The 26,484-nt window shown below is 35.8% G+C and overlaps 1 protein-coding gene and 1 long non-coding RNA gene across 2 annotated transcripts in view; one reads left to right on the top strand and one right to left on the bottom strand.

Moving 5' to 3' along the window:
• Positions 1-6,548: 6,548 nt before the first annotated feature.
• The window catches only part of LOC118356491, a 52,495-nt gene continuing 32,559 nt past the window's right edge, over positions 6,549-26,484 (bottom strand). The window contains exons 2-3 of the long non-coding RNA XR_004819802.1: positions 22,572-22,644; positions 6,549-8,208 (exon numbers count right to left, since the gene is read on the bottom strand). This is a non-coding gene — a long non-coding RNA (uncharacterized LOC118356491). The remainder of the gene's footprint in view (positions 8,209-22,571; positions 22,645-26,484) is intronic.
• TRAM1L1 (translocation associated membrane protein 1 like 1) lies at positions 8,239-11,161 on the top strand. Its single transcript, XM_027597283.2, has one exon. The coding sequence runs from the start codon at positions 8,796-8,798 to the stop codon at positions 9,906-9,908; it is 1,113 nt and encodes a 370-aa protein (XP_027453084.1). The 5' UTR covers positions 8,239-8,795; the 3' UTR covers positions 9,909-11,161.

Below are 26,484 nucleotides of genomic sequence, written 5' to 3'. Positions count from 1 at the left end.
AGCCTCCTCCCCCTCTGCTCTCCTTCCAGCTTTGTCTTCATGTTCACACAGCACAGAGGATGCCACAGGAAAGATCAGTCTCTGCCCATAATTTGGCGTGGGCTCCTGGTGATGTAGGAGACAATAGTATCCTTCCCCTCTCCCCAGGAACCCTGAAGTCATTTAACCCCAAATAACCTGAAACACTGACACCCATCACCTGTCTTCAACCACATGACGTCCTTTTCATAGAGTTAGTGGCGGGCCGACTGGTATTACAGTAACAAGATGCTCCATTCTGAGTTAGACTGCCCAAGTTGGGTTCCTGCTTTGCTACTTAGTCTTTCACTCTGGCAATTTGTGATCCCCTAGGAGCTTCGGTTTCCTTATTTTTCAAGTGGAGGAAATAGTACCTACTTTAAAGAATTTTATGGGAGTTAAATGAGCTCTACCATATGTAAAGAACAGAGCAGAGTAGGAGGCCAGTGTAATCTCTCAATGAATGATGACTCCCATTCTCCTCTATCCATATAGAGCAAAGGCACCAGTGCTTCCCTAAAGCTCAGCTGCAGATAGTTATGCGAGATTGTTAACTGCTTACACATTCATTGGCGAGAATAAGCACATGAAACTAGGAACTCTAAATCTTGGGGAAATATGTCTGAGAAGGTTTTGTGGAGGGATCATGTGCAATCAATTTTGCCATATTCTGGTGACAGAAATCAATTTTATATCATAACTTGAACTCTCAAAACGTCAGAATATATAAATTTAAATATGTTTTTCAAACAAGCTCATTAATAATCCATTTTTAAGCTTATCATTGGGGCATTTGCATAAGAAAGCTTTTTCTAAATGAGTTTTGTTACATCAGATAACAGAGTTTTTATTTTTTATTTTTTTTAATTTATTTATTTTAAGATTTTATTCATTTATTTGACAGGGAGTTAGAGAGAGCACAAGCAGGTAGAGAGGCAGGCAGAGGGAGAGGGAGAAGCAGACTCTCCACTGAGCAGAGAGCCTGATGCGGGGCTCGATCCCAGGACCCTGGGATCATGACCTGAGCCGAAGGCAGCCGCTTAACCGACTGAGCCACCCAGGCGCCCCCAGAAAACAGAGTTTTTAGATGGGGAAATTCGGTAACAGTTTATGAACATTAAACAGAATGAAAGAGTTGACAATAGTAAGACTCTCATTGAGTGAAAAAATGCTCATCAAGAGGAAAGACAGTATGCCAGTCTGTTTGAAATTTCCTAATATTGTTTGGGCAATTGTAATTTTTGGATGTTCCTAAAAATTGTTATTCACATTGAAACAATTAAGTAGGAATAAATGCTCTGTTACCAGACTTAGCATATCTAAGTTAATCATATGAATTAACTATACATAAAGGAATATTATTAGTCTCTTTTAGCATATATTTTGAAGCACAGTTTAAAGGATCACAATACAAATAGATTAGAAGTAAAAAAAACAAACAAATAAACAAAACCCTAAAAAACACAAAACTTCAAAGGATAGCCACCTCGGAAAAATTCTTCAATTACTCTAGGGTTTTGTGACCCTTAGGTCAACATCATAAAATCTGAAGGAGAATCTGTCAATGCTTTAAGTAACTCTAAGAATCATTTCTTTCTTTTTCTTTTTTTCAAGATTTTTATTTATTTATTTGACAGAGCATAAGCAGGGGAGTGGCAGGCTCCCTGCTAAGCAGGGAGCCCACCACAGGGCTCCATCCCAGGACTCTGGGATCATGACTTGAGCCACCCAGGTGCCCCTCTAAGAATCATTTCTTTCCTGCAGAAATAGAAAATGACATTTACAATGAATAGTGAAACAATATTTATCTGTATGGGTGGTTGGTTTATTGAAGTTTGATTAACTCTGGTCAGAAAGTTTATAAACAGTTAAGAGACTACAGAATTTTCCATCTATATTAGCATCAAAATAGAATTGCAACGATAATGCTAAAATGATGATTTACTTTTCACGTCACTTATAACTTTTAAGTTCATTTTAAATACAAACCCCTAGAGAGTGAAGAAATTTTGGAGACTCCATAGAAATCATTGGAGAGGGATTGATTCTATCAGGAAGAAGTAGGTTTTTTGAAGAAGTCATCTAGCAAATGCCTACAGGTGAATTGAACATTCCTACCAAAAAAATAGATATAATCATAGCAGCATTATTTTCTAAATGTAGAAAACCCTATTAGGTGGGTTTTCTATTATATTCCATGTTGTATGCATTAAATAACCAAATGAGTTAAAAAATAGGATCATGGGAATACTAAGATCACAGGAATATCCCTCGTCAATTTAATTAACTTCATAGGCAACACCCAAATTTAAGTATTAAAAAAAGGGAAAAGAAAAAAGTCATGAAATACACTAGTTCAGTGATAATGTTTACAAATTGCCGTGACATTTTTGTAATTTTGTCCCTTCCACAAATAGTTATTTCACGTAGAAGGCAAACTGCCCCTTTAAAACAATCCTCAAATAGTCTTCCTATCAATGTGAGACCAAATTTCCAAGTCCTTACCATGGTCTGTAAGACATGACATGGTATGCCCCCTACTGAGCCCTTTTACTTCTGTCATCTCTTTTACTCCACTCTTGTCATTCTGGCCTCTGCTGTTCACGGAACAGTCATTTTTGCATTTGTCTCAAAGCATTTGGACTTGCTATGTCATAGGACGTTGTCCAGATACATGCGTGCTTTTCTCTAACTTCTTGCAAATTTCTAGGCAAATGCATCCTAACCAAGAGGTTTTCCCTGCCCGCTGCCCACCCTGTCTAGGTAGCTATCCACACTGTGCTTCATTGTCTTATCCAACTTCTCTGCCTAGCAGTTTTTCACCAGCTATCTGCAAATTATATATATAATGTTTGTGACCTCTAAATCTCCCTGTTAGCTCCATTCAGGTGAGTTCAAAGTTATTTTGCTCAATGAAGGTGGCACTTGACAAAACTAATTACTACATATTTATTTTAATTTTTATCAATTATTCTATTTTAATGAGAGAATGCCCTTATTAATCTGTTTCAGGAGTTTATCTTTAGACAAACCTTCATATTATTTTTACTCTCTAGGTAACCAATACATTTGCAAAAAGACATTTTAGAATTTAGAAATGCTAAATCTTGAGGTTTTTCCTTATCTGTTCAATATCCAATCACATACCAGAATGTGTTTTTCTAAAGCCTTTTTCACATCTTATCAGTTATAAAAATGACTTAAATATAATAAAAATCTCTTTAATTGAATAAGACTGAATCAGTCAAATCTCAGGAGGCTGTAATTTCATGCACAAGTTAAACTGTATTATGCTTTGCTTAATGTAGCTAAGAATTTAGTGATTTCAGTTAATTATGACTATTTATTATGCCAATTACAAACATTGATTTAAAGTGACTTGGGTCTGATTTCTTGAAGCAGTTCTTTTCCAACATATTGCTTCTTTAAATGTCATTGAATTCTAGCATTTGAATGTTTATTTCATTTACTTGAGTTATCCAAATTTGCATGATTAGAAGGTTTGTAGTATAGAGGTATAAAATATATTTTTTCATTGTGAGATAGAAAAATATACGAGATGAGGCATTATCTATATTATATATTTTATTTATTTATTTGCTTGTTTATTTGTTTGAAAGAGAGAGCACAGGAGGGCTGGGGGGGTGGGGGAGAGAATCTTAAGCAGGCTCCATGCCCAGCGTGGAGCCCTACATAGGGCTTGATCTCAGTACCCTGAGATCATGACCTAAGCTGAAATCAAGAGTCAGATGCTTAACAGACTGAGCCATTGACACTGTCTATATCATAAAGTTCCTAATGTACTTTATATGTTATCAAAACTCACAATCAATATCAGTTAACCTCTTTTGGAAAATTACATTTCAAAAAGACATAAGTAATTGAAAAGATGCTTTTAGCTAAGCTATTTATGTAAGTGATAAGTTATAAAATACTGACATCAAAATGTTATATTGCATACCTAATAAAAAGAACTAATTATTTGTATTGATTTAAGATATAGTACCCAAGTTATAGTGGGGCTTTCTACTTTTTAATCAAATGTTTCTCATTACAAAATCAATATAACATTTTAAAAGATACTTTGCCCAAATATGTGGCAATTCTCTCTAATGGTTACTCATACACTGATCCTTCCATTCCTCTCATGGTTCTACTGAAGAGTTGTTGATGGGATGATAATTCTTTGAAGTACCATAGTATAGTTGATACTCTGTAATTAATAGTATAATCGACAATTATATCACAAAGACAAAAATTAACATGAAGAAATTAACATTACTTAGCTTCTAGGGTCTTTTATCTTTTAAAATATGCAAACTAACAAAAATATCAACCTGAAATCTATGTTTTTGAAGGGCAGGCATATATATGGAAATATATATAATCTTCCACCACTTCCCAGGGAGGAAGACTGGGTTCACATCAAAGATTTAGGGAATTTAGGGATAGATCTCATAACTACTCTTGAACATTGAATGCGGTGTGTATCCCACTTGCCCACTTCTTGAATGGAAGTGATTATTGCATTTTTCCTATGCCTGATGTATGGGAATCAGAAACTTCTTTAGTTCACATGTCTTCAGGTCAGGAATAAATGCAACAAAGAGAAGAGCCCAGGGAGCCCTTCAGTGCCTGGATCTAATTTAGCTTTCAAGTTCCTACCTAATAAAACTTGAGACTGTTGCTCTATCCGGGTGAGACTTTTGTTTGCATCTGGAAGAAATGGTGTATATTTCATGTGAAAGGAAACTTTTCTCATCAAAGGAAAGAATGTGGCTACCTAAAAATTACCTACAAATACTATGGTAACTTCTTATGGAGGGGATGTCTATGCTCCCCACCCTCCCCTTATACCTGCCCCATCTTGAACCTGAAAGTTTTGTGCCCACTTTGACAAGAAAAGTGATAGGACATAACTTCCAATGCTAGGTCACAAAGGGCCATAAAATTTCTGTGTGTTTCACAAGAAAACTCATTCTTAGGGCCTAAAGTCACTGCTCTATGACAATACCATGTGGAGAGGCCACATATAGGCATTCTGATAGTTTCAGCTGAACCCAGCCTTTGCCTCATAATTTTTATTAGACGCTGGACAATGTGAATTTCACATTGTTGAGGGCTGGATTTTTCTGGCAGACAGTAAAGTTCCTCGCAGGGCACGTTGATCCTTTAAAGTTTCTTGAAAACTTTATGTGGACAAATGTGAATTAGCTTTTTCCCTACTGCAAGCGTAGACTTACTTTTCTTGATTCTCTACTAAAAGTAGAGTTTCACGAGTATTCCCAGGGAATTCTAATTTCTAACTGTTCCAAATTTGAAAGTCTCCTAGTCCTATCGGGATTTTTGGAAACTTTTACATTTCCTCCATCGTTCTTTGGTTGGTCTCATGTATTTTAACCAGTGTCTAGAGAACACTTCTGCAAATTTCTGAAGCATGTTAATCACCTAACTTTCTCTGCAGTTATTATGCCTAGCAAATAACAGTGGCTTCAGCATCTCCTAACTCCTGTCTCTCAATTCAGCAAGGTTTCCAGGCTCTTCTTAGGTTTCCCCTCCCTGTGTAACTGAACCAATGTGTTTGCTCCTTGGTGAGTCAGAAACTGCACCAGGCTGAGTTGACTCACAAAGAAAACTTTTATTTGCAACAAATAAGGAGATCAAGGGAATGGCTTCCAAAGCTGTGACTCCCTGAGCGAAGGTGGATGGGTTCCTTTTATTTAGGATTAGGATGAATAATATTTAGATAGGGAAGCCTTGTCTTCAGATGTCAAGGTGGACCTAAGGTCACACATGCACCTTAAGGAAACATGCCTATACATACATTGTATGTTATGTAAATGAGGCTTGTACTCCTCCATGGGTGGATATTTTAGTATTATAATGAGGTAAAGGTAGGTGTTGATCATTCTGGAGATCACTCCATGTGCATAGGCGCAAGTTGGGGATGACACTCAAACTGGTCTCTGTGGTCTGGGCTGACTGGAGGTCCTGTCAGGGCACTCGCTATCACTCAAGGGATGGTTTCAGTTTCCATTTGCCTGAGTTAAGAGATAGGGTAGAAAGAAGAGCTTAAGGAAAAATGTGGGACATAGGTTGGTGAGTACAAGCAGGTGGACAGTGAAAGTAAGGCCTTGGGGTCTAGCTGGTGACACCTGCACAGTGGACTGGAAAATGCTTCCAGGCCGATAATCAGGGCAATTATGGGGCTCACCTCACTTGTCTGTTTTCTGTCAGTGATTATGGTCTTATGTTTTCCAATATATGAAAACAAGTTATTTCATATAATTTGTCCAGTTTGCCAATTATTTACAGGAGTGTAAGTTCAATCAGTTATTCCCTCATGACTGAAAGCAGAAGTCTCCATTTGAATTTAATAATTATCTACCATATGCACACGGTTCTGCATAAAGGAGGAAAACCCACTCTCCAAATACATGAAATTATATAACCAATAGACTGATACCAACATTTTTGAAAATTTTGTTATATACACTTTATTCTTTGTCAAATAAAAGTGCCAATAAAACTACCAGAAACAAACATCATGTTATATATTACTACAATACCCTTACAGATTCCAATAATTTCAGAAGTCTGACATTTTTATAGTTTTATAAAGATATTAATGTGAAATCTAAAACTCAAGCCCTGCCCTTGGACTATATTTAATGCAAAGCTTAAATTGACAATTTAAACTACAGAATATCATTTGGTGTTACAAACTCAAAGAAAGGAAAGATATATGGCTAAAAAAGTTTCTCTACTTAAAAACCAAGGAAAGAGCAGAGTGGGAAGATTTTTTAAAGTTAAGGGACAATTTTAGACTAACTCATAATGGTCTTTCTCCCTTTTAGTAATAAAATAACATTTCATATCTGTGCATAAGCACTTGTGCTCTTCACTTTGATATGGAGTTTTTCTGAGGGCAACATCTATCACATTTGCATAAGTTGGAAAGCCTGTCAAAAATAATGCCAAAGAGATATAAACAGAAGTTCAGCTCAGAAATTGCACAAGTGTTTTTTATATTTAGTTAGTATGCCACAAAAGGATCACAGCCATTGTGTATTCCTATAGAAAGACTGATGAATTCTCTATTTAAAATGATTAGTTTCAAAAAGGTAGATATGTATTTTCCTGAATAAACTCTTGATAATTCCCACAAGGCACTGCTTTTCTCTTTGTTCCCCTCCTAACTACTTTTAACAAGTTTGATTTTTTTTTTCATTTCTTGATGCCCTAATTTTTGCACCCCTATTTGTAACTTCTTCACTGATTTAGTTAACACCAAATAGCCCTCTAATTAAGCTGTCAGAGCCAACAGCTGAGTAACAGCTAGGAAAACCAAATAGAAAAGTCTTACTATGGTAAAATATGTAGTACTTTCCCTAACTCAGGAACATTGTCCACAACAAATTCCATCAGCAATTATTTGGCTGTCCTAGGAAATGTAGGCACACATTGACCGGAGTATTTTGTTCAATGTCTTAGAAGTAATTACACCAGTTGGACTGCATCTTTTGTTAGTGCACAGCACGCAGAGAAAGTGATAAAAGGCAATTGGCCATTCTAAATTTAATTGCGCTTTATTCTTTAAATCATGTAGCACTTTTCTTTTGAAATGTATATTCCAAACTTCAAACTTTAACTATCAGTAATGATTATGATCACACGGGACCCAGAAGAAACAAGAAAACTGCTCTGGATCCAAAGAGAAATTTGAAGACTGACATGAAATTCGAATAGAGCAAGGCATTAGCATTTACAAAAGAAGCTGTTTTTCAATGCGTATTTTAGGAAATTTATAGGGAACAATCATAAAAATGAAACACGAGGATATTATCTGCTAGAGCAAGGAAAATCAGTTTTGGGCTTTATAACCAAAACATCTTCCTATGAACTGACATATACTTGTCCCCGTCTAACCACCACTCAACCTTTAAAAATATAAGTACAATTAATGCCACAATTATTATTATTGCTAACACGGCAACTATTTTTTTAATAATGTCTTGTTGTTGCTGTAATGAAATATTTCCACGTGTTAAGGATTTACAATGAGGCAATACAGTACAACAGTGAAGAGCACATGCTCTGGATCCAGACGATTCAAATCTTGGTTCCGACATTTACCAGCTGTGTGATCTTGGGCATATTACTTAACCTCTCTGTACCTTAGTTTCTCATCTGTAAAAAAAAAAACAAAGAAATAAAAAATAAAAAAAAAAATGATCACTCCGTATTTACCTCATTGGGTTTTCCAGAAAGGACACATTTATAAATAGAAGCAAAGTGTTCCGAACAGCACCTGTAAATGCTAAGCGCTATGAGAGTTTGCTTCTATCATCATTATTATTTGATGCTGTTTTCATAATCATGCTGATGAAGAATAACCAGAGTTCTATCCTGCTTTGTCATGATTACTGACGAAGATGCCACTGAAAAATAATTCAGGAGCATCTTGACGGTGCCAGTGGATTTCAAGAGGCGACGATCAACGTGGAAGATCAACGCTCGCAACCCCGAGCCTGGCGCCGGGCAGGGGCGCGGCACTCGATTTCCTTCCCTGCCTCCGCCGTCCCCCTGGTGCGCATGCTCAGTCCTGCTCGGCCCTTGCCTTTGATTTATTTTTTTCTGGGCGGCCGCGGCGACCCGGGACTGGCTCCGGGATGGGAAGTGAAGCCCCCGGAGCTGCGGCGGCGGCGGCGGCGCTGTGAGGAGCAGCCAGGGGGAGGCAGCTGCGGGTCGTCGGTGAGTATCTGGGAAGCGCTACCATGGCGTTTCGTAAGAAGAGCACCAAGAACCCCCCAGTCCTGAGTCACGAATTCATCCTGCAGAATCATGCGGACCTCGTCGCCTGTGTGGGGATGTTCTTCGTGCTGGGGCTTATGTTCGAGGGAACAGCTGAAGCGTCTATCGTTTTTATTACTCTTCAGCACAGTGTTACCTTTCCTGCAGCAGAAGAACGAGCCACAGAATCAAAGTTCCTTTACTATTATGGCATCAAAGATTTGGCCACGGTTTTCTTCTACATGCTAGTGGCAATCATCATTCACGCCACAATTCAGGAGTATGTGTTGGATAAAATTAACAGGCGAATGCAGTTCCCCAAAGCGAAACAAAGCAAATTTAATGAATCTGGCCAGTTTAGTGTATTCTACCTTGTTTCTTGTATTTGGGGCACATTCATTCTAATTTCTGAAAACTGTCTGTCAGACCCAACTCTCTTATGGAGGGCTCATCCCCATAATATGATGACATTTCAAATGAAGTTTTTCTACATATCACAATTGGCTTACTGGTTTCATGCCTTTCCCGAACTCTATTTCCAGAGAACCAAAAAGCAAGATATCCCTCGTCAACTTGTCTACATCGGTCTTCACCTCTTTCACATTGCTGGAGCTTACCTCTTGTACTTGAATCATCTGGGACTTGTTCTTTTGATGATGCACTACTTTGTTGAATTACTTTCCCACATTTGTGACCTGTTTTATTTTAGTGATGAAAAGTACCAGAAAGAGTTTTCTCTGTGGGCAGTTGTGTTTATTTTGGGTCGACTTGTGACTTTAATTGTTTCAGTAGTGACTGTGGGCTTTCACCTGGCCGGAGGGCAGAATCAGAATCCGGATGCCATTACTGGAAACGTAAACGTGTTGGCAGCTAAAATTGCTGTTTTGTCATCCAGTTGCACCATCCAAGCATACATAACATGGAATTTATTTAATGTCCAGCTTCAAAGGTGGATGGAAGAAGACACTGCTCTTCAGGCCCCAAGTGTGAAGAAGAAACGGACTAAAGGGAGGTCTTCTAGAAAAGGAACAGAAAATGGTGTGGCAACTTCAAATAGAGTAGACTCTCCCCATAAAAGGAAAGAGAAATCTTCATAATGAATTACAAGCTAGTTGATGACTGTCCCCAAAGAAGTCTGCTCTTTACTATAAGATATCTTTGTGTGCTGCAGATTTTTCTGTTCTTGAAGATAGTTTGTGCTGTCTTTGATTTCTATTATTGTACTGTGTAATGTATTTTTTTAAAGGCATTTGAGGGGAGGATGATTATGAACGGAAACAAAATGATACAGACTAAGAATCATCAAATGGTTCAGGGATCACCACATTTTGTTTTGTTACTTTTGAACAATGATTTCCTAATGATTTGTAGATAATAACTAAAAAAAGCCGCATTATCAGTGACACAATTTCTTGCTCCTGCCAATCTTTTATAACATTAGCAAGGTGGTCTGGTATAGCAACGTCACATTTTTTAATGTTCTCTTTTAGGACAACATGGAAATATTATAAAGGTGGAATTCAACTTCATTACGTTTTCAGTGTTCTCTAATTCTTAGAATTTAATTTTTTTTTTTTTTTTAGAACTTACAACTGGAGAAAAGATTTGTAAAAGCACCAAAATAATGATGTGTTTTATAGGTAGTGGTTGTTAATATTACATCCCCATTAAAAAAAATACTAATGGGTAATGTGTGGAGATTTATTACCATATATTGAATCAAAATACCATGAATTAATATAAAAGTGTTACTGAAGAGGTAAAAATCATCTTGTCCATTTTAAACACTTGTAAACTAGAAATAAAAAAATTAAATATTTACTGTAAAAGGAAATCAGACTTAGTCTTTTTTGCTATGTTTATTAAAAATTATTTTAATGAGGCTTGTTAAAAGTTTGGTATCCACACCATCTTGGAAAAATGTTGTTTAACCTGCAAATCATTTTGAAAAACAATGCTTACTTGATTTCTATCTATAAAAAGAATGTCAGCTAGTTACACACAGAAAGGACTTAACACACTAACCTGAAGTAATTTGAAAATCAGATGGATAGTCTTATGAAAGGCCTGTCAAAAATACTGTTATAAATATAGTGCTGCTGCCAACTTTAATTGGGAAACGTTCATCTGTATGAGTCCTATTTTGGATATTTGTGTATACTAAAGTGTATGTGGATATATAGGTATATAGGTAATATCTTTATTGAAGCCAATAGAAAGAATGGACTGTAGTGGGTGAGTATTTTATTTATCTCTTTTTCTCAACCTTCATTTTGATTTCATTTCCATAATGCGAGTGTTTATACTTTTTTCAGGAGGCAGTGCTTGAAAAATATGCTAGAATAAGGCCATAGATTTCCCATTCCTCCGTTTTCTCCCACCGTGTCTCTCATCTCTGCTTTCGATAGCCTTCTATTTGGTTTGTTGTGGGTAATTCAGCTTTTCCAGTCATGGGGGTCCTTGAAAATTAAATTTAGTATACTTGTATTGCAGACTAAAGACAGAAGAGTCACTTGGCCAAGGTTTCTTTTCTATTTAGTTTGAGAAGTAGACGATAAAGCAAGATTGTTCTTTTTAGACTATAGAATCAATTATCCTTTTTTCCCCCTTCAGTTGCCTAAGGCTGTCTTGGTAGCACATGCCCTGAGGCCCAAATTACAGTAACTCCACTTTAACCAACCATTCTGCAAATTGTAAAAGAAAGATTTTCAACTTCTCATGTGAGAGAGTGGTCTTTCTCACTTTCCTCACTTTTAAAGAATTCTGGCCTGTTACTTGTAACCCCACTCTTGGTAACAAATTTCTTATCCATTATACACTTCATCTGAAAGTAAGTGCAGGCCCCACTCAAGCTGGTAAGTGATTACAAGAAAATCACTATCTCATGTGACAATGCCAAGAGTTAAACTGGGTTTAACATTAAATAGGATTAGGGCCTAGATGGATTTCCCTGCGATTTTCTTGGCTTTGTCCCTCTCAGATTCACTTTCTGCTTGGTAGCAAATGATTATAGCTGTCCTAGACTTCATACCTACACATTACATGGTAGAGAAGAAGAGAGAAAACCAGATTTCTAGAATTCGGAATACTGAGAGTTACCTTTAGTGAACTCATTTGATAAGAGGGGTATACTGGGTTGATTGGTTAAGTTAGGTTATAAGCTTCACCTGTGGAAAAAGGCAAAGCATGTTTCTTGTAAGATACAGGTTCATGAAAGGTAGCAAGGTTATTAGAAAGGGGGAGGGATGCTGTGTACATCTCAACTATCCATAAAAAATAAGAGTTGCCAGAATATAAATGTATGCCAAATAAATTATGAAAGCAATGCTACAAATGACATTCAGCAATACAAATTAAGTCCCTCTTTAATATTACACTCCAAAAAAAAAAAAAATCATGCTATAATAGATCCTAGTGCAATAAGTTGGTTTCTGTTAAAATGGACCACATGGAAACAAAATTCCCATTATGATTACTCAGTGTTATTAAAGTAGATGTTCACCAGCCCTATGAAAACTCATAACCACCAAAAGTTGCAAAAGTAATAAAGGTATGTTTGATATTTGAATTTAAAGTTTCTGCTCTGATTTATTGGTTTCAATGGTTGCCAAACTTTATTCCTTAAATAAGTCTACAGGTACAGATTTCCTAGGATGGATTCAAAGTAGATTTTTAAAAAAAAAATATTATTCTAGCACTTAACTAAAATTGTATCCTATTTTTCTTAAATAGTGTAAATGTGTATCTTTTAATTTTTAATTTTTTATGTTATGTTAATCACCATACATTACATCATTAGTTTTTGATGTAGTGTTCCATGATTCATTGTGCATAACACCCAGTGCTCCATGCAGAACGTGCCCTCTTCAATACCCATCACCAGGCTAACCCATCCCCCCACCCCCCTCCCCTCTAGAACCCTCAGTTTGTTTCTCAGAGTCCATAGTCTCTCATGGTTTGTCTCCCCCTCTAATTCCCCGCCTAAATATCTCATAGAAGACAAGCAAGTTTTAGGTCCTATTATTTTCCTGGTGATCAGTATAATTCTCCATTTCATTTCAATTAAAAAAAGACTTATAAATATTTATTCATTTATCTCTCATCAGTATTTGTTTACCTGTAGAGTAAATATGTATAGCCAATAGTGTATTAACCTGGAACAGAGTCAAGAAGATTACTTGCAACATTAATAATTTAAAGATTTCTTGAAGACAGGATGTATTCTGATATTATTTTAATTTGGAAAAACAAGTAAAATTTTAAGTTCTCAATCAGACTAAATGAGAATAATTAAGTAAAGTAATAAAAGACTTATCATTGGTGCTTTATACTAGACATATGGGAGTAGTTCCTGAGAGGAAGTTCTTGCAGGGGAAAGCATGCTTGAGAATGTGACCTGCACAGTGGGCTGAGACACTTGGGTACTTTTGTTATGGCAGAGAATGCCTTTTGGGAGCCCAGACATTGTAATCTGGAGACAGAAGGTGCCTGGCATGGCCAGAGAGAAAAGACAGTATGAGTGAGTGTATGGAAGTAACTGAGGTTTAATGACAGATCAGATTACCAGAGAATTCACACACTCCCATCTCCTGAATTTCTCTGGATATAGAGGAGGTTTTGTTTTTTTTCACTGCCATCTTTCAATCAAACCTGTCTTCTGGGAGGAACTATCCACACTGAATAAAACACAGTAATACCTGCAAATTCCTATCAATTATGTAGAAAATTATAAATCCATCATACAAAAAATCACACACTTCTCAGTATTAAATTGGAATTTTCCTCATGATTATACAATCATATGACTGTCTAAATTTTACCTTCTAAATCCCTATAAACAAATTCTTTTAGGGACCTGCACCATATGGAAGTTTTAAGTATTCAATAACTAATGAAAGAAGTCAAACGTTAGGATACCTCCCAGGGTGAATCACTTGCTTCTTCCTCAATCTTGGCAGGTGCCATCAAGTGTTTTGGGCTACTGCACTGGGTCAGCTAATTTTTTTTTCAATTTGAAAAATGCATTGACGTGCAAACTGACCACTTTGGGGGATATTTGCATAATTTAGGAAATGAAAAAATCAATGTATTTAAAAAAACAATGTATTCAAATTTACAAATTATATTTTAATATTTATGTTGGCAACTTATTTATTGGTTTGAGGGAGAGCTTTTTTAAATTAATTAAACAATAAGACCAGCAAGATGTGGAAATATGAACTCTATCTTGAGATGTAAGTACTTTCAGTGTGTGTGGCTTGCATGAAATCTCAATTTAGCACTAAGAAATGTTGTTTTCTCATATTTTCTCAAGTCATGAGATTCTGGGCACTGAGATGATTTGATAAATGGTGTTGGTGGTGTTGAAACTGAGCATTTTTTTATTTTTAATTTGAGAATTCACTTCCCCTGTATTTAAAATAGATATTTTGCCTGAATTATTGAGTAGCCACATCTCTTGTCAGCAATGCTAGTACATCATTAGTGTGACATTAATTTAACGCTGTTCCTTTTTAAATTCAAGCAAACCTTTGACACATATCACATTCCACTTTCATTTCCTAAATTTCAGTTGTATTGAAAAGAAAGGTAATAATATTATTATAAATAATGGTCAACAAAACAAATTATGGCTATCCTTGCTGTGGTCCTTAGAACTGTGTGAACTTTGGAAAACACTTAAACATTCTAAGTATTTAGATTGCATGTCTCTAAAATGACAAAGATATTTATCTCAAAAGATGCTTTGAAGATTGAAAATATATGTATATACAGTGTCCATAAATTGCAGGTGCATAGGCCGGTTCATATGTTGTCCATATATATATATATATATATACATACATACATACATACATACATACATATATACACTTATATACAATTATTAATCTCATTTAACATATGTATGTGAATGTATGCACACACATAAGTAGATGTTTTCTCTTCTACATTTACTTTATTTTTTATTTATTTTATATTTTTAAAGATTTTATTTATGTATTTGACAGAGAGAGAGAACAAGCAGAGAAGCGAGCAGAGGGAGGGGGAGAAGCGGGCTCCCCGCTGAGCAGAGAGCTGGACCTGGGGCTCCATCCCAGACCCTGGGATCATGACCTGAGGGGAACACAAACACTTAGCTGTCTGAGCCACCCAGGCGCCCACTTGTTTATTTTTTGATAGACTTTTTTTAGAGAAGTCTTAAGTTCATAGCAAAATTGAGCAGAAAATACAGAGTCCCCAAATTACTCCTAAGTCCCTCCCCCACCCAACCTTCCCTATTATTAATATAGCCACTAATTTAGTATCGTAAATAATAGTTCCATTGCCCAAAAGTCCTCTGTGCTCTACCTATTCAAACTCTCCTCTATTCATTTTTAAACACTATACAGATGTATGGCATTGAGTTTTCCCTTATATCTCAGCAGGAGGCAATGGAAAAGTGTGGTGATAATTCAAGTATAGCAGTAGCTCCAACTCTGTATTTAGCTGATACTTGGTAAGGAATCCTTTCCTAAATGTATGAATTATTTTGACTAAATAATGCACATCATAAATACATATATGGCCATATTTAAAATGCATAGAAATTCTCTTCTGAGTAAATGCACACTTATTTTAAAGAGTTACCAAATTCATAGTAACTATGAACTATTTTTCTGACATAAATGATGGAAAATATAAATGACTTCATGTGAAAACTTTTGATATATATTAATTCTGAATATAGGTCTTTATACTGAAAGCATTTGAAAACATTGGTCTAGGTAAATTACATTACCAATAAAAATTCAGCTTGTAGCATATTCAGAATTACATTTCAGACTAAATAAATGAGCTAAGCATTTATTTAGGAAAATCCAAGAGCATCAACAACCATTTTAGTAGTTATGAGTACTAGACAACACACTCCTTTGGTATCAAGTAATGTATATTCTTTGTCATTTCATTCTCATTAACTAACATAGTGTCTCTTAGTAGTTTCTCAGAATTTGTTGAACTCAGTTGAAATAACCTTTTATGTCATAATTAAAACAAATAAGCAAACAAAATTTAGTACAACATTCCTTTGCTATCTTTTCTAATATTGACTTCCTTTCCCTTTTATACCCTTTTCCAGTTGGAAGTATTAATTACTAATTTATTGCCGGTCTCCCATACCAGTTTGAGGTCTGGGATCATGAGTCCTTTTTTATTTTTTTTTAAGATTTTATTTATTTACTTTAAGCAGGCTCCATGCCCAATGTGGGGCTTGCCCTCACAACCCTGAGAAATCTAAGAGTCTCATGCTGTACTGACTGAGCCAGCCAGGTGCCCCCAAGTCTTTAAATCACTAAGGTAAACTTAGCATCTAGCACAATGCCTAGTACAGTGGGTGCACTCAGTAAAAATGTGTTGACTGACAAGGAACTTGATTTGTGGCAGAGTATATATTATTTATTGACCTAAACATATCTTACAAAACCTAACATATGTGAACTTTGATATTTTGTTCTTAAGCTACTTAAATGAAAACTGTGGTTCCAAACATTGGGCTTTTCTTTAGAAATATCTGAGAGTCACGTATCATCATCCTAATGGTGTTTGTAATTTGTCAAACTCTGAAACTTGAGCGCTTTTTCTAAGAATTGAGCTAGTATGGTTTCTAAATGTGAAGCTACTATTAAAATCTTCAATATATGAATCAGAATGCCATTTTTAATGTGCACATGAATAAAAGATATGATAGTTGATCTACATCCTGAAAAGCAGTTTTGTAATGTTAAAGAACAAGGAGAATAGTGCTTTTGAAAAGATGAAAAAGACTAAGGCAGGGAAGCCAAACCTGAGTAATGGCTGGTGCGATAGGCAAAAAACAAGGGTAAATAGTGTCACAGAACCTAAAAGAAAAGTGTAATAAGAGAATGAAGATACCAGTTTTAGCCAATACTATTGAGAGTTCAATCAAGTTCCTTAAGATTAGAAATAACAAAGTCTGCACTAGGCAACATTTAGGTCACTGGAGACATTGGCAAGATCAGTTTCAATGGAATTATGGGATGAGAGCCCTACTGGAATGGATTAAAATGATATTACAAATACTTTTGTACCAAATGTCTCTGTGAAGAACAGAGAAATGGAAAAGAGTAATGCATTCTCTTATGCAATAAACAAAGAGGGACATGGAGTCAAGAGAGTTGGTTTTGTTGTTATTTTTGTAATTATTTTTAGGATGGAAGATATTAGGAATATCTATATATTTGTATGCTGAAAAACACATGACAGAATGGAGGATGACAACTGCAAGAGCAAAGCCCAGTTACCTAAGTCCACCGAAGAAATGCGTAGACAACACGGATTCCTGATTTGAAAAGAACACTTTTAACTCTCCAGTTTGCATATTTTCAGGCAACCTTTGAAACGTGCAGACAACAGACACATATAAGGAGATGTATATATCTTCTTGCCTTTATTCTATATTATTGCATTATAGTAGATGTAGATTTACCATTATGACCATGAAAATCTGAGCAGAGGTAGTAGTATAAAATATTTTAAGGGATGGCGTTAGGTGATCTTTTTCCTTTTTTTTTTTTCAATATGTGTTGTTCTAACTTAAGCAATTTTTTTTCCTCCCAGAAATGAAAATTAAAATCTATTCAAATGGAGAAGACATTGAATTAAGCATTTGTAGTTGACCTCTCTCTTTGGCTGACATGTTGACAAACAACTCATATCATTTTGTAAGGGTTGGGTGGATGTCTATTTCTGTCAATTAAAAGAACTTGTCAACCTTAACAGAGGGTAATTATCCCCAAAGAGCAACAAGTTGCCATCATAAAGGTTGTGAAATGTGTGCAAATATAATTTATTCAAGCAAAACTGATTGCTTCTATTAGCACATATTCCACACTTCTCAAATCCCAGGGGTACTTTAGATGCATGAGTCCTCTTAAATTCTTTCTAATGATGCAACACATAACCATTACTAATATGGGTAAATACATGTCACATTATAAGAGTTTAAAGTTTCATTTTTTTTAAAACACAATTCTAGATTTCCATGGGTTCAACCATCTTACCTTGCAAGGTCATTTATTCAGAGAAATTCAAGCAACCAACCACCAGACACCTCTAAATTCTTATCAGGAAATAGTTTAACCCAAGCAACTATTAACTCAGAACCTATACAATATTTTTAACCACAGAATTATTGCTGGATTTTTTATGTATGTCATCACATTCCAAGTTAGAATTGAAATTAATATAGGCCTGCTGAAACTGGGTGAAATCTAATATCTACAAATTTTATGGTTATCATACTAGTGCTTAAAACTTATATTAAAGAACAAAATGTACATTTACAAATGTACTTTTATTTTTGGTTAGCTCTTCGTATCTTTAAAATTATATAGCAAATTTTAAAATGCTATATCCAACCTATACATAGCAGAGTCAAAACTGTAAACAAATGTATAACTTTTAGGGGAAAAAAAGTCAAATAGTAAAAAAAAAAAAATGCCAGCAAGCTGAGTTTTAGCAAATACTACATGTATGTATGTAGGGCATCAGCAGATAATGAAAAGATATTTGAAAGTAATATAACTCTAGCCATAATGTACAGATATCTTTTTTTTTTTTTTGCTTTATTTTTGCCTCTTGGTCCTAGTTTTTTTTCTCTCCACCCTTATTTTCCAACAAATTCAAATAATATAATATAATATAATATATAATATAATATATAATATAATATAAATATAATGGATTTCAAAGGCACCAGGTGGTGTTCAAAACAGGAAATCTGAGCTGTGTTTTCTTTTTAATTGAAGTTTCTATCTTTCCATTCAATTATCATGCCTAGGACTAAACAGAGCTAATGACAAGTTAAAAAATAAAGGAAAGAAAATAAAGTATGCTTTTTTGAAAATCCACACCAAGAAGAGAAAGGCCTGCTGATTTTTTTAATCAACTTCATTATTCCTGTCAATAATGCTAATTCATAATAAGACATCCAAAGACTCCGAATTTCATTAACACTACTTAAATTAAAATGAGATAATTTTACTATATTTTGGAGGCTGACTTTTTAATATTATTATGTGTTAACAAAAAGGACATATTTTGAATGCAATTTCTCCCATCTGAAAATAGCTTATTAGTCATACTCTATTGCATACATACATATTAGTACAAAGTAAAACAACCATCAACTATGAATAACTTTACATAACACACTTACATAACATGTCTGATAAAATCATGTGATTGGGTAGACGGAGAAAGATGTCCAAAAGACTCCAAGAAAAAAGCCAGCAAGGGAAGGTTTCAGTGAACCTCTGGGAAGTTACCTTAGGTAAGCAGTTACAGTGTCTAAATGTCACATGAAACGGTCATTCCAGGTAAAATGGCATGTCTGTTAACTCGAACTTGCTCCAACTTTGGCAGTCACAAAGTTCTGTAAAACCAAAGAACTGTTCTAACTAACCTAAACTTCTTAGGCCAAAACTTCTACTCTGTTTTCTTTAGAAGAAAAGTGAGTCTCAGTAACCATTCCTCAAATATTTATTGGGCATTTTCCAGAGTTGGTGGTAGGCAGGGAGGAGATAATGATAACTAACATACCCAGTGACCAGGCTGTCGTTAAGTGGTATGTACAGCTTGAGAATCAGCTACAGCGCAATATTCAGAAGCTGTCTAGACAAGCAGAGTGTCAAGTTTCCTTGAAAAGACAAATACAGTGGTGGAGTGTGCATCGTCCCCTAGAACGGCTCCAACAGCAACGCAGAGGTAAAAGACTGGCGAAATAACATATCATGACTTCAGCACAGTCTTGACTAGCTGTTCAGAAGAACACAGTCAGTCAGTAAGCTCCAGTGCGCTCGGCATTGCTACTGTGTGGGTCTTGGGCTGCAGTGTGCACAGGTGGTGCAGCGCTCAAGGTGGCGGGAGAGCGGAGCGCCCCAGCAGTGTGGTGGAAGCAGTGTGCTGGCTGAAACGGTAGCGGTGGAAAGGGCCCCAAACCTTGCGCAAGAGGAACGTTATGTGCTGATCTGTGGCGAGATGGGAATGGTAGAGGCAAGAACAGCCGGAACCAACTTGGGAGAGTGGGTGGGACTAGGGATGAGAGAGAGGAGGGCGAACTTAAAGGAGTCAACCACTCCTGAAGTCACACTTGTTGGAAGTAAGTCACTGACGAAATTCCTGTGAGAATGATCTGGTTGGCGAGGTCTGGAGAGAACAACTGGCCCGCTAAAATAGATCTTAGTGGAGCTAATTCAGTGTGATACATCACATGGAAACCATTTTGAAAACCTCACAGAACATGCTTAATTTACCAAAACATAGGCGCATCCAAAGTTTAATGTATGATTGTGTGAGAATAGCTGACAATATGAGAATATTTGTAAATCAGAAATGGAATCACGTATATCCACTTCAAACTTCCTATGAAATTCTGTGACAGCTGTTTGAATTAATCCTTGGTGCCCCGACGGCAGCACCTCTGTACTACATTATTTATTATCTCCCTGCGTGATGGTCCTTATGTGAATAACTAAGCCCTTCAACAGTCCTCTCATCGGAGTCACTCTTTGGAATGTGACATTATTAAAGAGATATACTTGATCCTGGTTTTAAACCGTGGAGAGAAGAAACCATGAGTGGGTCAAATGAAAGTGTCAAACAGGAATAGGCTCTGGCAGGGAAATCTACAGTTTGAGTGCCAAATCCTTCGCCGCGGGGGCGGTGTTATCAGGACGACCTCCAACTCACTCAGCAGAGTTTTTAAACGTGCCGTGCTGTTGGCCAGCAGCACGCATCCTGTGAAGTTCTCAGAGATTGATTTTGCTTCCAGGGGAAATGCTATTTATTCGCATCTGTTTTCAAGGTTTTTAAGAAAAACAAAACAAAACAAAACAAAACAAAACAAAAAAACCACAAAGCAACACAACGCTTGCCTTCCCACTGCCGACAGGCAGGCTTAGAGAATGACATTACCATGCCCTTTAAAAATACTGAACTAGCTGCCTAATAATGTTTTCTTCTAAATTATTCTAAAAAGAAAAGTAGTTGGCATGTATTGGGGATTGTTTTACATAAGAAAGCAATTTCAGTATTGACTGAAATAATTTAAATCAATTGTTCTAGTTTTAAACAATAAAACATAAGGGGGAGCAAAAACCTCTTTTTAGTTATTCCCATGCATGTTACTTAAGAAATACTTTTACCATGTTAGAAAACTTGTAAGAAACGTTTCACTACATTTACATTGATTTTGATATATATGTCAAAATGTTATTTATATATATATATATATATATATATATACACAAAATGTTTCAGTTTCTGCACTACAAAATTAATCCTCTTGGTGATTATGACAATAGCCTTAAATTCTTGAAGTTACTAAGATTTCCTCATTATTTAATTTCTTTTTTTCCCTCAGTACATTATTTTAAAATATTGGAAATAATAATAATAGTAATAAAAACTTGACTATAATGTAAGGTTCTGGTGAAGTTAACCTATATATGAAAATTTATGAGACAAAATTATTCACAAATAATGAAGACTTAAATTCTCCATTTTTGTTATCGTTCTTGAAATCGGTTTCATTAACTAAAACACATATAATAGAGAGGCTAAAAGATTTATATCATTGTCAATATCAGAAAAAAATGCCTAACAAAATTTAAATGGCATTTTTAGAATAATTATATTTAGATTTGTTTTATGTTATTCACTTGATTCCACACATTATTATGACATCAAATATGTCAAAGCTTCATAGTTATTCAAGCTAGTTCTGACCATTATATATTATTACATTCTGATTAGGAACATCATTACAATTACTATGCTGCCTTAAATTCCATATTTTGATCACTACCTCCCTCACTAAACTGTAAGTATGTGAAGAAAACTGAAAAAATTTGTGGAATTGAATGTGTCTGTTTGCAAAATGCTTGTTTATTTTTCAAATTGATTAAGGCTGTTCTTATTTATCATGGGAATGGTATTATTTACAGGCAAGAAGTTGGGCTTCACTAGGGTTTCGCAGAAGAGAGGTGTGATAAAATTTCAAGGAATTATTAGGATAAATGCTCCAATGATCTCCTATGTGAATTGTTCCCTGTAATACATATTTGACAATAGTAAACAGCTTATTGTTCATTATCTTTATCTGCTTAGAGTCATAATAGGTTTAGGTAATTTATGGCCTATTAAATTATAACCACTTGAGTACAGAGATCTTACACTTCATTATATGCCTTAAATTCCACAGCATACAGTATGATGACCTGTTAAAGATGACACTTAAATTATATATTTTACTGATTATCCTTGGTATAAAAGTGTAATTCAATTCTCGACTCAGCAAATGTTAATTGAGTGCCCTCTGGGCTAACACTGTGCTCAGCCTGCAGCTAACAGTGAGGAAACACAGTGCCTCCCTGAAAGAGATCAAGCTGGTATGATACTCTAAAACAAGCTAGGTAATTGGGTGGGCTATTCATACTGTAGGAGAAACGCATCTTATCTGATTGGTTTAAGGAAGAACCAAAAGCTGATGACGATGGTGAGATCTGTAGGAAAACGTAGAGGTTAGACAGTTCCAACAGTGGAGTGCACATTTTCCAGATGGAGAGGGGCGCATGGAAAGGCTCAGAACTGCCCAAGGACATGACAGTCTTGAGCACTAGCAATATTATTAGAAGATAGAGCACAGATGAGGGAGGAAAGGAAGACTTTGAATATTATGCTAAGAACTTTATACCGACCTGAGATTAATTTCTTACTAATATCTTCTTTCAGCTCTCCGGCTTGGGTAAATTAGCCACTGAAGGTAGTTTTCTGAGACAAAAAAATGCAGGGGGGGAGAGATAAGTTTGTAGACTAACAGCAATTGAATTTTTAGATACTTTGAATTGAGATGCTCTTGAAACAACAAAAAATATCAAAATAGAGAGTATCAATATTATCAAAATATACCAGACTGGAAATGAGGAGAAAGAGCTCAGGTGGAAATAGGTATATTTTGGAAAGTCATCATTACGTGGATGATAATTGAAGTCACATTGTAGGTTGAAATCTCAAAAGTGGTCGTGTAGAGGGAAAATGGTCAAGGATTCATGAAATCTCTGTGGATGGATAGGTAAAGAAAAAAACATGAAAGGGCCTGTGAAAGAATCCTTAAAAACACCAAACAGCATTTCTAGGAATGGACAGATAATGTCTTTACCAAGGCAAATGCTTAAGTAAATCACTAAAACCAACGGGCTCTGTTCCTGGGAACTCTCTTCTGTGTGATCCAACAAAATGTACAGTCTGAGATAAGAATTGGAGACATTAAATTGGCTAAATTATTTAGCAAAAGGAACTTCTTTCATTCCAGAAAATTGTTGAAATAATTGCCACAAATTATTTTACAAAGAAATAAGCATCTCACAATAAATTAAATAATAATTAAGCACACAAGAAAGCAAGGCATCATAAACATATGGTAGATGATGAAAAAGACTTTTTATATACTGTTGACAGATTTCTTGTACTAAATACCAAAGATTTTAAAACTATGATTAGTATGTTAAAAGAAATAATGTGAGCCCCAACATATTTTCAGGAAACAGAAAACTATAAAGTGTGATGTAGCATACTTGGATAGAAAATAGAAGTTCAAGAAAAAGAAATATATATAACAAAGAAAATATAAAACTCAATGAAATAGACAACAAATTAGAAACATATAAAGCTGGAGGAGATGTCAAAAAAATTATGCCAAAATAACACAAGGAAACAGAGAACAAAAAACTATAATGAGAAGGTTTAATGTGTGTTTAACTGGAGTTCCAGAAAGAGAGGCAAGAGAAAACAGACAGAGAGCATATTTAAAGGTAACAGCTGGAAAATTTCCAGAATTATCAAGCAACACATATCTTCACATCCAGAAAGCCTAATAAATTTCAGACACAATTAAAACACAACACACATACACACACACATACACATAGACATGCCGAGTCACTTCAGAAAACTAAATGCAGAGAGATGGTCTTAAAAATTGCTAGAACAGAAGGAGAAATTGAGAGCAGAAAAGGGGATACTCTGAGAAGAATTGATTCTTTACAGTGATGATAATGGTATGTAAATCTCTGTACTGAGAGAAATTGTCAAGCTAGGAGTCTATATCTGTAAAAATATTTTTCATGGAGAAATAGTACCACTCATAGGCCACTCACAGGCAACTATAAATTCCGCCTGGACATCTTGGCTTTAGGGTTTCTTTTCTGGGTCTCCTTTAGCATGATGCTAACTAACTGACAGGGCTCTGAATCTCTGGGGACCTGGGGATAGGCCCTCCAGAGCCCAAGACCCATTTCCTTCTAAATTGTGCTCTATGGATCTAGAACCCTAGAATTCTGCACAATAGCTTCAAGTTACTTTTTAGGCCTGTGCAGGACATTTTCCCAGGCTTATCGGCCACTGGCTGGATGAAAACTCTGCTGTAACTCTTATTGCTCTCTTTTGGCTTGAGGAGGAGCCAAAAGATGCCTCTTTGAGAGATGGATGGGATTTTGAACAGAGCACAGTCATGTGGACAAGGTGTCTGTACTCAGGTACTTAGGAGCCCAGGAGGTCAGAAATGTAGGAGGGAAGAGATGCACCAGGAGTCTCCAAGTGTATTCTTGCACTGGGCTCTAAAAAATATTAAGGGTGGGTATATCTAAAGAGATTTTCAGAATGTTTGTTAACAGTAGAATTTTGTTAAATAATTATTAAGACAGTGCTTCACTCAAAAGGAAAAATGAAAGAGGAATTAAAAATATAATTCAAATATTCCAAAGAAGGTAAGGATAGAAAAATAAAAATTAAACAAGACCAACAGAAAACATAAAACAGGACTATAAACAAAAAAATTAAAATTATCAGTAGTCAGCTTAAATCTAAATGGTGCAACTCTTTCGGCAAAAGATAGAGTATCAGACTAGATAAAATATATATATATATATATTTATTTTTACACTGTTTAGAAAAAGCACATGTAAAATATAAAAATGAAAATCTTGAAATCTAAGAACACACACACACTTGTACAACACACACACATAGATGTGTACATAAATGTATATTTATACATAATTATTTTGCACAAAAGTGGTTGTAGCTATATTCATATGAGACAAAAGAAGCTTTAAGGAAAAAAGTAATACTGGCTATCTATATGAAAATTGCACAATGATTAAAGCTTCAATTTAACAGGAAGATAAAACAATTTTAAGTTAGCCTGCGTCTATGAATATAGCTTTACAAATGATCTTTGAGTCAGGGTTCTCCAATTTCAAGCAACACAAAGAACAACCAGCTTGGGTAGAAAAGACAAATGTTGATACAAAATGAAGCGATTAGCTTATGATGTCTGGAGGGCAGAAAGACAATGAGGAAATGGAAAAGAGTTCTAGTCATTAACACCTGCACCCAAGGACATGGTGCAAGGAACAGTCAGGGTTCAGGCCCCGGGCACAGCTGCCCGACAGGGTGCTGCCCCTGCCAGATGCTAGCTGCCCTTGAGCGGGATCTGCCTTGGTGAGTCAACTGCATACTCTCCCGTTTCATCTTTGAGCTACTTGTGTAATGTCAGGGGTCCAGAGCAGGAGCACCCCTTTGTGTCATAGCTTTTAGAAATCAGGGAAGAAGTATCTGTCCCTTTGGGCTCCCATGTTGGGAATAATACAATATTGTGTCCTTTTTTTTTTTGGTTTGTTTTTAAGTTTGGTTTTGATTAGGGGTGAGATAAAGAGCTTCAAATATTTAGGTAATGGCCTCCATTTTCTGAAATACTAATGATTGTATAATTTCCTAAGAAATATATGACCACTCAAAATGAGGTGTGTGTGTGTGTGTGTGTGTGTGTGTGTGTGTGTGTGTGTGTGTGTATTTAAGAATGTAAAATAGGGCCACAACATGCTGACTACCAGTTTCTTTCCATGTTCTGGCTACTCACACAGCCGTGCGCACACCTACACACATACATACTGGCATGTATCCAGTAGTGGTACTTAGTAAAAACGAAATAAAATGACAGGCTAAGAAATACTAAGATAGACTATTGCGGTGGCAAATAACAGAATGAAAACTTCCCTCAAAACTATAGCCTAGCGTTCAAAGATGTAATTTTTCATGGAAATTACTACCGAGAAGGCATTCAACTTGCCTTTTCATGCCTAACTCTGAATGCTATTTCTGAATTATTGATTCACCGACAAGAAATGTTCCTAAAATAACTTTAATAATTAAGAGAATGGAATTCAATTTCCAAATAATAAATAACTCGTCTCATGCCCATTCTGACCACACACACACACACACACACACACACACACACACACACACACACACATATCATATAGGACTGAGACCTTTCTGTGTGGAGCTCTGCTTGCCATCATCACTTACGAAACTAGTCCTGAGGAAGTGGCTAGCAATTTGACAGGGAGAGGCAAGCTGACAGCTTCTCATCAAATATCAAGCACTGCCATGTTTCCTACGTCAATCTGGATTTGACATTTAATTTAAAAAGTATCTTAACACAGGTCGACACACAATAAAACAGATAGCAGCTGAAAAACCAATTTTTTTATTTAATGCTGAAAAATGCCTGTTGGCCAGAAGGTAGAATTATTTTAAGAAAAGCAT

The sequence above is a fragment of the Zalophus californianus genome, chromosome 2, assembly GCF_009762305.2.
Source record: "Zalophus californianus isolate mZalCal1 chromosome 2, mZalCal1.pri.v2, whole genome shotgun sequence".
NCBI classification, from domain to species: domain Eukaryota; kingdom Metazoa; phylum Chordata; class Mammalia; order Carnivora; family Otariidae; genus Zalophus; species Zalophus californianus.
The sequence above is the reverse complement of the archived record's forward strand: the minus strand, read 5'-3'. Positions and strand labels throughout refer to the sequence as shown.

Bases quoted from the DNA above. Each gene is read 5' to 3' on its own strand.
- TRAM1L1 (XM_027597283.2), top strand. From the start codon at position 8,796: ATGGCGTTTCGTAAGAAGAGCACCAAGAACCCCCCAGTCCTGAGTCAC.